The sequence below is a fragment of the Pongo abelii genome, chromosome 1 (assembly GCF_028885655.2).
Source record: "Pongo abelii isolate AG06213 chromosome 1, NHGRI_mPonAbe1-v2.0_pri, whole genome shotgun sequence".
Classification (NCBI taxonomy): Eukaryota; Metazoa; Chordata; class Mammalia; order Primates; family Hominidae; genus Pongo; species Pongo abelii.
In genome coordinates this window covers 47,541,530-47,553,342 of record NC_071985.2, presented here as the reverse complement: position 1 = coordinate 47,553,342, position 11,813 = coordinate 47,541,530, and the positions used below count along the sequence as shown (strand labels likewise).

The window sequence follows — 11,813 nt, the reverse complement described above, 5'->3', positions numbered from 1 at the left end:
GTGAAACCCCATCTCTACTGAAAAAAAAGATAGATGCAAAAATTAGCCAGGCATGGTGGCTCACACCTGTAGTTCCAATTACTTGGGAGGCTGAGGCAGGAGAATCACTTGAACCTGGGAGGTGGAGGTTGCAGTAAACTGAGATCATGCCACTGCACTCCAGCCTGGATGACAGAGCAAGACTTCTCAAAAAAAAAAAAAAGCTGGGCGTGGTGGTGCATTCCTGTGGTTTCAGCTACTCAGGAGGCTGAGGCAGGAGGATCACTTGAGCCCAAGAGGTCAAGGCCACAGTGAGTCTTGATTGTGCCACTGAACTCCAGCCTGAGTGACAGAGTGAGACCCTGTCTCAGAAATAAAAATAAAAAAGTGCCTTATGACTTTTTATCTACCCTTCTGCCCATCCCCAAGGCTTCACTGGGCCTCACCTGTCTTTGCTCCTAGATAACTATTTGAATGGTAATCAGTAAAGTCTTTTAGAACTTAGCACTAAATTCTGATTTCCTGGCCTCAACATGGGGACCTAAACAGTTAGCAGTCTGGGTTTGGGAGTGGGATGAGGGGAGGGTTGGAAGAAATATTTAGTGTGTTTCAGTTGGCTTTCTTAAATACAGGGCACCCCTGAAACAGGCTTTGTTCGCAGCTCTGCTCTGTCCTCGGATTTAGGTTATCAAACAGGCTTCCTCCCTCCCCTGCACAAGGGTTGGGAATGAGTCGATTTGCTTTCACTCAGCAAGAGCAAGGGACTAGTGGTGACCAAGTGGTAGACTGGAGAGGCCTCTGCCCCATGGCACACTCAGCTCCACCATCAGAGAGGGTGATGTGGGTCAGGTGAGGGATCTGGAGGCCCGATATCGGAAGAGCTTCCCCAGGCAGTGGCATTTTGACAGCAAACTGCTTATGTGGCTCTTTCAGGACTGTTCCTGGCAATATGTTATTGGCAAGGACTATTTTAGGGCTATCCAGGTGCCTCCCCCTCTCCTCAACCTTTTATCTAGCTGATCAGTAGCTATCTTTCCTTGCTCCGTACAAAAACCTATAGCACCAGTAGGCCCAGTAATCATGAAGGGTCAGTGGAAGGAAAGGCTGGAAGCCCTTCCTCTAACAGCCATGCTGTGACTCCACTAACTTTGTGGGGCTCCCATTACATAGCATGGATATCCTGAACTGTGCAGCCTGCCTCACTCACCACCTTGGTACATGACAGGACTACTGGATATGCCTGTCCCTTTGTAGGACATTCTGCCATCCCAAAGATGAGGCTGTGCTGCCGTGTGGGCAAGCTCTGTGGGGAGAGGGGAGGCCAGTGGGTTGTTTTTGCCATCACAGAACACTGGGAAGCCCCTGGCATCCTGCTCCATAGCTCTCTTGACCACTATCCTGGAACCTTCTCCCCACCCCCATCCCCATGCCTCCAAGGCACTGACCTCAAATCCAAGTCTTTCCCACTTATCTCAAGCTGCCAGCCTGTAGGGATTCCTTATCTCAGCTCCATGTCACTGGTGAGGAAGCCCCAAGAAGGCAAGGGAGCTGACAGCCTTCTCATTTTTCTCGTACATCCTCCTCTTCACCCCGCCATCCCAGGAGCCCCAGCCAGATGCTCTTCAGGGCAGGGAGCACGTGAACAGCCCTGGGGCTAGAAGCCGGTTCTCCCACATTCCTGGGTGAGGGACTGGGTGGAGGGTGTGCCTGCCTCAGGCTCCTTGGGGGAGGCCCCCTGAAGGGCTGGGGAAAATCCTACTGAGCCCCAGGCTCTCCTGCTTGCACTGGCCCAGTGCGGGGGCGGGGGCGAGGGGGAGGGGGGATCCTGGACATTAACTCTCTCCTAGGCACCGGAGAGGAAGAAGGTAAGGGAAGAAGCAGATTCTCTGGGCAGGACTTTCTTAGTCCTCAGGCTACAGAGTTAAAGAAAGGAGTATCTGTGGAAGGTGGAGTCACCTTTTGTTTGAGTAACCATTTCACCCAGCCTGGCTGAGGGTGGCCAGGAACTCCCCAAGTTGTGCATTAATGGAGGTGGGTCACACAGATCCTACATTTTTTTTTAAGGTTTTTTTTTTTTGAGATGGAGTGATTACAGGTGTGAGCCACCGGATCCTACATTTTAGATGCATAAAAATCTAGATATGGGCTGGGCGCGGTAGCTCATGCCTGTAATCCCAGCACTTTGGGAGGCTGAGGCAGGCAGATCATAAGGTCAGGAGATCGAGTCCATCCTGGCTAACATGGTGAAACCCTGTCTCTACTAAAAATAAAAAAAGCCGGGCGTGGCAGCAGGCGTCTGTAATCCCAGCTACTTGGGAAGCTAAGGCAGGAGAATCACTTGAACCCAGGAGGCAGAGGTTGCAGTGAGCAGAGATCGCGCCACTGCACTCCAACCTGGGCGACAGAGCGAGACTCCACCTCAAAACAAAATAAACAAAATACTAGATCTGGAAGAGATCTTAGGGATTATTACATTCAGACAACCTCATTTTTTATAGATGGGGAAACAAGCACAGACTCCAAGGATCTCACCCAAGATCACACAGTTGCAGATGCTGGCTACAAGTCTCCTGCCTCAACCACCTGTATTACCCCATTCAGGGTCTCAAGGAGGGTCTATAAGACATTGTCCATTGTGTTTCGGGCTGAGTCCATAGAGAAAACCACAGACATGGCGGACTCTGCCCACAGGGAAGGCAAGGGCTCTGGCCATGGAGCTGGGTAAGAAGACTCTGAAGCCCGAAGACATTGAGTCCTGTGCAGGCAAAGAGCAAGGGTTTCATGTACAACACACCTGCATACCTGGATGTGAATCTCAGCCCCACCCGTTCACCAACTCTGTGTGGCCTGGGCAAGCCATTCTAAGAGAACCCTCCACACTGCAACTTTCTTGTCTATAAAATGGGAATAACCATGCATTCCTTACAGGACTTTTTGGTATGAGGATTAAATGAGAGAATATGTTGAAAAGTGCTTGGTAAATATATTAATACTATGCGTTCCCTCTTCTTTGAATGACATGACCCAGGTAGTCAGGCTTCTGACCACTAGAGGGCAGCAGAAGGTACTGGAAAACTGGGCCGAGTGAACCAGAGATTAGATGGGGTCCGGAGAGCGGGGATGAATTTACCCGTGTGGATTCTGGCAACTCCGGCAGGGAGGGCTCCAGCAGGCACTGAGGGAAGAACTTTCAAGCAGAGCCGGGTCTCTTCAGGAGTGACTGCAGCAACCCTGATGCTTGGATGGAGTCCAGGCAGGTGATGGTAGTGAAGACCTTGCCAACAGAGTGGGTGCTAGAGAAGGAGCCCTTTAGTGGGGACCCTGGGGCCAAGACTAGGCTGGCAGGCCCAGCCACCACCAATTAATCCATGAGTATTGCCCAGCATTGAGCCTGGAGCACCTCCCAGCCCCTGGCCAGAGTCCTGGGTGTTCTGGGAAAAACCCCTAAACCTAGTAACTCCTCTCCCTACTAGGCCTCTTTGTTGCTGAATCTCTGGAATTTAGGGGCCAGCAGCTTTCTGACCCAGGTCAGCCAGGGGTTCATGTTCCCTCACTTGCCCTCCCCCTGCCTGGCCCATCTCTGGCCTGGCCCCTGGGAGGAATTTCCTGCGCCAGAGGGCAGCTGAAAGCACAGATGCCCACCCCAGCAACGTTCCCGCCACCTGCCCAGACCAGTGCCCTGTGCCCAACCCCAGAGGGTACGGGATGACAGACTCTGACAATCATTAAACCAGCTGGGCCTGATTTCCCAGCACCGCCTGCTAAGATCCGGGCCAAGTGGCACTGAATATGCAAATCACCTGGGGCCAGGAGCCCAGTCTAAAGGCCAGGAAATCCCCTCCATCCAATGAGACACCAGCTCAGGTTACTGCAGGGGACGCACTATAAAGGCCTGAGCTCAGGGAGGAGCTCCCTCCAGGCTCTATTTAGAGCCGGGTAGGGGATCGCAGCGGCCAGACACCTCAGCGCTACCTGGCGGAACTGGATTTCTCTCCCACCTGCAGCTTAAGCCTGACTGCCGGCCTGCCCTGCCTGCCACGGCCGGACTCCGCCACTCCGGTAGGATTCCCCGCCTGTCATTCCCTAGCCCAGCTCTTGGGAAACTGCAGAGGGGTCCAGAGGATTTGCAGTTCTGAACCTGCGCACTCCAGTCTAGGATCTCCAAGCAAGAGCGTAGGTGTCTTGAGGGTCGAAGAACAGAGAGAGATTGTCTCTGGGAGGGCAGAATGGCCATGACGCCGCCAGTCTGGCTCCAGCGCCCCAGAGATCTGAGGAGGGAAGCCCAGCTGGAGGCTCCTATGGTCCTGCCCTGGTCTGAGATCTTGGAGCCCTTCTTGAAGAGAGGGTGTACGCAGAGTTGCTGATCTTCCTGCCCCTGGGGGCTACTCTTGCCCAGGGTTGGGCAAAGCAAAGTAGCTGGGAGTGTAAGGAGAGGACCCTCGTCCCCTCACCAACCTCATCCTCTCTCCCCCTACCCACAGGTAGCCTCATGGCTGCAACCTGTGAGATTAGCAACATTTTTAGCAACTACTTCAGTGCGATGTACAGCTCAGAGGACTCCACCCTGGCCTCTGTTCCCCCTGCTGCCACCTTTGGGGCCGATGACTTGGTACTGACCCTGAGCAACCCCCAGATGTCATTGGAGGGTACAGGTGGGTCTCAGCGGGGTGGGATGGGGCACGGAGTGGGAGACAGATCCATCTAAGGGCCTGTTAGACAAATGGGGGAATGGGCAGGGAGGAGGGTCTCTAGGCAAATTCCAGGGCTAGAGGCTGAGACTTAGTGACTGAGGTGCTGGGGGTTGTGGGGCTGTGACAGGCAGAGGGAGGTGTCAGATACCAGGACAAGGGTGTTGTGAATGCTACCTCCTGCCCCTACTCTTGGGATGGCTCCAAGGGCTGAGGTGTGAATCCCCAGTGTGCTCCAGGAATGGCGCTGTGTGGGCTGGGAGTGGTGGCTCACACCTGTAATCCCAGCACTTTGGGAGGCTGAGCTGGGCGGATCACCTGAGGTCAAGAGTTCGAGACCAGCCTAGCCAACATGGCGAAACCCCGTCTCTACTAAAATACAAAAAAATTTTATCCCAATGTGGTGGTGGGCACCTGTAATCCCAGCTACTGGGGAGGCTGACGCAGGAGTATCACTTGAACCTGGGAGGTGGAGGTCGCTGTAAGCCGAGATCACGCCATTGCACCCCAGCCTAGGCAACAGGAGCGAGACTCCGCCTCAAAAAAAAAAAATGGGGCTGTAAGGTCTGCTGGGCAGCCTGAGCTGAGCCTATTTTCCTGCCTGGCCCTTGCAGACAAGGCCAGCTGGTTGGGGGAACAGCCCCAGTTCTGGTCGAAGACGCAGGTTCTGGACTGGATCAGCTACCAAGTGGAGAAGAACAAGTACGACGCTAGCGCCATTGACTTCTCACGATGTGACATGGACGGGGCCACCCTTTGCAATTGTGCCCTTGAGGAGCTGCGTCTGGTCTTTGGGCCTCTGGGGGACCAACTCCATGCCCAGCTGCGAGACCTCAGTGAGTCCAGGCCCCTGGAGGCTGGGGAGCAGCTCCACATGTTGAGCTGAGTTGAGTTCAGTGTGGCCATGGGCAGGCCCTGGAGCTCTGGGCCAGCGGCACAGCCAGAGAGAGCCCTTGAGGGAGGGATGAGGGGAGTGTGACCCTTCCTTCCTTCCTTGTCAGCTTCCAGCTCTTCTGATGAGCTCAGTTGGATCATTGAGCTGCTGGAGAAGGATGGCATGGCCTTCCAGGAGGCCCTAGACCCAGGGCCCTTTGGTGAGAACCCGTTTTCTCCTTCCTTCCCTAGCCTGTCTTGTCCCATCTCTGCCCCTCCACAGAGTGCTGGAGATGACCCCCTCCCCAGACTTCTTCCTCCCTCAATTAGAAAAATTGCAGCAGGTCATCAGACCCATGGGCAGCCTCACCGGTCCTGGTCCGGTCCCCTGAGCCCTCTCTGAGTTCTCACCTCCTCTTCCCAGACCAGGGCAGCCCCTTTGCCCAGGAGCTGCTGGACGACGGTCAGCAAGCCAGCCCCTACCACCCTGGCAGCTGTGGTGCAGGAGCCCCCTCCCCCGGCAGCTCTGATGTCTCCACCGCAGGTGAGAGCTCTCTCTGGGCCACAACCTTCCCTGAAGTGTCCCTGGTTCCCTCTGGCTCCCAGCACCAGAACTCAGGCCTTCTGGCAGGAACAGGTACAGGCTGGGAAGTGTGTCCTGAGAGCCAGCAGCGTGGTTTAGCAGAGGGTGGGCCGGCAGGGGACTTACTCTGACCCCACCCCCCAGGGACTGGTGCTTCTCGGAGCTCCCACTCCTCAGACTCCGGTGGAAGTGACGTGGACCTGGATCCCACTGACGGCAAGCTCTTCCCCAGCGGTGAGTCGAGGGAGGTCCCCAAGAGAGCGTCCCATTTAGCAATGCACAGAGGGCCCGGCTTTTCCTGCAGCCTTTTCCTGTAGAGGGGCTGCTCTCCCTAACTCCCCCATTGCCCTCCTTGACCTTCCACCACCATCCCCACAGATGGTTTTCCTGACTGCAAGAAGGGGGATCCCAAGCACGGGAAGCGGAAACGAGGCCGGCCCCGAAAGCTGAGCAAAGAGTATTGGGACTGTCTCGAGGGCAAAAAGAGCAAGCACGGTGAGCTCCGGGGGCACCTGCGTCCTCCCTGCGCCGAGGTTGAGCGGCTTCCTGGGGCACTGCGGGTCATTGTGGGTATCCCTTCTCCCGTTTTCTCTGGCCTCCGCACGGCCTTTGGTAAGGCTGTGCACAAGCTGGGGGCTCTGTGGTATCAGTCACCACCTAAATGCAGAGCCTGGCTTGGTGGTCCTGGAGAGGAGGAGGAAATAAGGCTCCCAGTGGGAGGCTCATGGCACCAGAGTCCTGTCCACTGACTCCAGTGTCCTGTCCACTGACTCCAGTTCTCTCTGCACTTGGCCACTGTCCTGCCCTCTGGGACACCCTCGGTGTGAGGAGGCAGCTGGTGGGTCTTAGGTGGGCTGAGGAGAAAAGCAGTCACTGCAGTACCCGCACAGAAGGCACTGCAGGGTCTCTGGAGAGGCTTGCTCCACGCTGTGGCCGAGTCAGCAGTGTGCTGGGGCAGGCAGGGCCGGCTGGCCTTGGGTGAGAGGGGACACCTGGATGGCAAACTGACGGAGGCTGGCCTTGCAGCGCCCAGAGGCACCCACCTGTGGGAGTTCATCCGGGACATCCTCATCCACCCGGAGCTCAACGAGGGCCTCATGAAGTGGGAGAATCGGCACGAAGGCGTCTTCAAGTTCCTGCGCTCCGAGGCTGTGGCCCAACTGTGGGGCCAAAAGAAAAAGAACAGCAACATGACCTACGAGAAGCTGAGCCGGGCCATGAGGTGAGCTGGCGGCCAGGACCCTCACGATACAGCCAGACACGGGGACAGGCGCTCACACTCCCACCGCCCTCGTCCTGGCTGCCACTTGGCTTCATGCAACCGGGCTGAGTCCTGTAGAGTGAGGACGACATCTGGGTTGGCCTACTTCGTGGATTAAATGACAACATGGCAGACACAGTGCGCTTGAGCTAATAGCAACATCTCTTGTATCGCCTGTGAGGCTCGTCCTCAGGAAGGCACCTGGAGAGTGGGAAAGGGAGCAGGAGCCGTGCCCACCCAGGGCCTGGCTTTCTCCTCATTGAAGCACTTAGGTTGCTTTTCTCTGGGCCTCAGTTTCCTCCTATGTCCAGGGGTAGACTAGATCATCTTAAGATCCCGTCCAGCCCTAAAATCATGTACTTACTTTTATTTCTTTTTCTTTTTTAAATAGAGACAAGGGTCTCTACGTTGGCCAGGCCGATCTCAAACTCCTGGTCTCAAATGACTCTCCTGCCTCGGCCTCCCAAAGTGCTGGGATTACAGGTGTGAGCCAGTATGCCTCCCAGGTTCAAGTGATTCTTGTGCCTCAGCCTCCCAAGTAGCTGGGATTACAGGCACCTGCCACCATGCCCAGCTAATTTTTGTATTTTTAGTAGAGACGGGGGTTTCATCATGTTGGGTAGGCTGGTCTCGAACTCCTGACCTCAAGTGATCCGCCCGCCTCAGCCTCCCAAAATGCTGGAATTACAGGCATGAGCCACCGTGCCCAGCCGCCTGGCCTTAAAAATCATGTAATTTAATGATCGGACGCCAGTCATAGCCATAGGATACAAAGAAGCAAAGGCAAAGAGCCATGTGTCCTGGGCACAGTTACAGGCCAGTGTAGGGAAAGAGCTTCTGCTTGCGAGTGGGAAGAACAGAGGAGTTCAGGAAGTGTGAGTCAGGCTCAGCTTAGTCAGGCAGAGACCAGTGGGCATGGGTTACCTGGGGGTAATGCAGGCCAGGTGGGCAGGCTGGCAGCCTGGGGCCCGTTTCCTGCCAAAGCACCTCTGACCATCCTTCTCCTCACCCAGGTACTACTACAAACGGGAGATCCTGGAACGGGTGGATGGCCGGCGACTCGTCTACAAGTTTGGCAAAAACTCAAGCGGCTGGAAGGAGGAAGAGGTTCTCCAGAGTCGGAACTGAGGGTTGGAACTATACCCGGGACCAAACTCACGGACCACTCGAGGCCTGCAAACCTTCCTGGGAGGACAGGCAGGCCAGATGGCCCCTCCACTGGGGAATGCTCCCAGCTGTGCTGTGGAGAAAAGCTGACGTTTTGGTGTATTGTCAGCCATCGTCCTGGGACTCGGAGACTATGGCCTCGCCTCCCCACCCTCCTCTTGGAATTACAAGCCCTGGGGTTTGAAGCTGACTCTAGCTGCAAGTGTGTCTCCTTTTATCTGGTGCCTCGTCAAACCCAGTCTCAGACACTAAATGCAGACAACACCTTCCTCCTGCAGACACCTGGACTGAGCCAAGGAGGCCTGGGGAGGCCCTAGAGGAGCACCGTGATGGAGACGACAGAGCAGGGGCTCCAGCACCTTCTTTCTGGACTGGCGTTCACCTCCCTGCTCAGTGCTTGGGCTCCACGGGCAGGGGTCAGAGCACTCCCTAATTTATGTGCTATAAATATGTCAGATGTACATAGAGATCTATTTTTTCTAAAACATTTCCCTCCCCACTCCTCTCCCACAGAGTGCTGGACTGTTCCAGGCCCTCCAGTGGGCTGATGCTGGGACCCTCAGGATGGGGCTCCCGGCTCCTTTCTCCTGTGAATGGAGGCAGAGACCTCCAGTAAAGTGCCTTCTGGGCTTTTTCTAACCTTTGTCTTAGCTACCTGTGTACTGAAATTTGGGCCTTTGGATCGAATATGGTCAAGAAGTTGGAGGGGAGGAGAATGAAGGTCTACCAGGCTGAGGGTGAGGGCAAAGGCTGACGAAGAGGGGAGTTACAGATTTCCTGTAGCAGGTGTGGGCTTACAGACACATGGACTGGGCTGAGAGGTGAGCAAAGGAAGCAGGTGAGACTGTTGGAGAACGCTTACAAGACTTCATGCAAGCAACGACATGAACTCAGAAAGCTGAGGTCAGAAGCATCCTGCTGTCATGACACCGCTCTAGTGACCTTAACCTTGACCAAGTCTGTCCTGTTTAGGACTGATTCTTCCTATAAGGCTAGGGTCTGGACCTGATGTTCTCAAGATGTCTAGAATTGCATGGCCGGCCTTGTGGAATAGATGGTTTTGCATTCCAGCCAAGTGTGCTGTAAACTGTATATCTGTAATATGAATCCCAGCTTTTGAGTCTGACAAAATCAGAGTTAGGATCTTGTAAAGGAAAAAAAACAAAACAAAACAAAATGGAGATGAGTACTTGCTGAGAAAGAATGAGAGAAGGAGTTGGCATTTGTTGAAAGTATAGTCTTTTTCTCTTTTTTTTTAATTGCAACTTTTACTTTAGATTTAGGAGGTACGTGTGCAGGTTTGTTACATGGGTATATTGTGTGATGCCGAGCTTGGGATGCGAATGATCCTGTCACCCAGGTAGTGAGTATAGCACCCAGTGAAAGTGTAGTCTCATGCCAGGCACTGTGCTAGCCCACTCTGGCTCATTTAATCCTCTCCTAAGAAGAGAGGAGATGCAGCGTCCCCATTTGACAGATGCAGAAAGAGTTTCCACAGGTGTGCCTTAATTCTGTCCTGAAACTGTTTCCCGGGAGCTCTTCCTGGTGTAGGCGCTCCTAACCTAATCCTCAATCAATTCCAGAACTATTATTCTGTTTCCATAGTGATACTGTGTCTAGGTTTTAGGGAGGACAGTTCATTGATGTTACTTAAGAATGCTTTCCAGGTGGAAAGTTCCTTAAGTTTGAGGCTTCAAATTCCATACAGCACATTAAAATCCCATTCGTGAGTTTGAAATACTGCTCTGTTGTCTTGGAAATACCAACCAGACTATTGGCTGAAGTGATGTGGGTAAAGAAGTGATCTTAGAAAAACTAAAGCTTGTGTGTGGATTTCTGGAAATGCAGCTTGCTCTGGAGAACAAGGAATGGTGGAAAGGAGAGTGGGGAAGTTGATTGGAGAGAAAAGTGAGGTCATGAGAGAACCCAGAATCCTGGAGCAATTTGGAAAAAGGCTTTTACTTACATTTCTCTTCTGAAGTGTGAGCCAGTTAGATAAAGGGGATGTGGGCCGGGGCGTAGGTTTAGCCTCAGAAGCTGGGGAAGCTTTCACAGCTGCTTAGTCTAAAAATGACCCCATTTCTTGGAAATTATGCATTAGACTCTGGTCTAGTTTCCCTAGCCACAATATCTTGGGGTCCTTGCACCCTTAAGAGAGGTGACCCAGCTGGGTGCGGTGGTTCACGCCTGTAATCCTCGTACTTTGGGAAGCCAAGGCGGGAGGATCACGAAGTCAGAAGATCGAGGCCATCATGGCCAACACAGTGAAACCCCGTCTCTACTAAACATACAAAAATTAGCTGGGCATGCTGGCATGCGCCTGTAGTCCGAGCTACTCAGGAGGCTGAGGCAGGAGAATCACTTGAACCCAGGAGGTGGAGGTTGCAGTGAGCTAAGATCATGCCACTCTCCAGCCTGGTGACAGAGCGAGACTCTGTCTCAAAAAAAAGAGAGGTGACCCAGTGTGGCCTGAAGTCACCTAGCCAAGAAGTGTGGGAGGGACCTCTGGAGCCAGGGACATGCTTGTTCAGCCTCCCTTGACTCCCAGCCTCTTCAGCTTCTAAAGGAGATCCTAGCAGGGAGGAGGGCTGGGAATATGGCGCTCAGCCCCTTCACCCTCTTCTGGAGGGCTGGGGGCAGGTGCTGCCCGCTGCGTACTGACCTTTGTCCTGCCATTTGCAGTTTATGAGGCGCTTTCCTCATCCCATTATCTCATTTGATCCGCCCTACAGCTCGCTGAGGAGACCAGGTGTCCCCACTTTACTGACAAGGCTAGTGGTGGGCTGAAGTCACTGGTTGGGTGAGAGCGGGGCCAGCTCACAGCATGCCTGCCTCCACGCTGCAGCTCAGTGAGACCACCTGGGCAGGTGGCCTCTGCAGGGCAGCGCCTGGGACAGCCTGGAAGACGGCAGCTCTGGGAGGGACGTCTTTCTCCCCAACAGTTCTCTGCCCTCTCACCCCTCAGGATGCTGCAGAGTCCTGGCACGGGCCCCTGGGCTGGCCTCTGTGCTGCCCTCTCTGTCGGGCACCAGGCACCCTTACCCCAACTCTCACCAGCCCAGGGGCCTCCTAGCAGGAGACGGCCCGTCTCTGGCCCACCAGAGTCTGCATCCCCTCAGGTGTGTCCTGGGCTGGGGAGTGGGGGTGGGGAGGAAGCCACAGGGCTGGGCTGTTTATATTCTGCCCTGCCTGAGCTGCTGGTCACCTCTTATCTGCTTCTGTGGGATTGGGTGTGTCGCTGAGCAGGTCAGAGGGAGGTCAC

General features: G+C 54.5%; 1 protein-coding gene across 1 annotated transcript; it reads left to right on the top strand.

Annotated features, from left to right (window-relative positions):
- The first annotated feature begins 3,934 nt into the window (after positions 1-3,934).
- ELF3 (E74 like ETS transcription factor 3) lies at positions 3,935-9,724 on the top strand. The gene is given in 9 exon segments (NM_001133885.1): positions 3,935-4,038; positions 4,461-4,631; positions 5,282-5,503; positions 5,669-5,761; positions 5,965-6,084; positions 6,268-6,357; positions 6,502-6,618; positions 7,150-7,345; positions 8,398-9,724. Coding segments are annotated over 8 exon segments (1,116 nt in total). The 5' UTR covers positions 3,935-4,038; positions 4,461-4,468; the 3' UTR covers positions 8,513-9,724.
- The last annotated feature ends 2,089 nt before the right edge of the window (positions 9,725-11,813 follow it).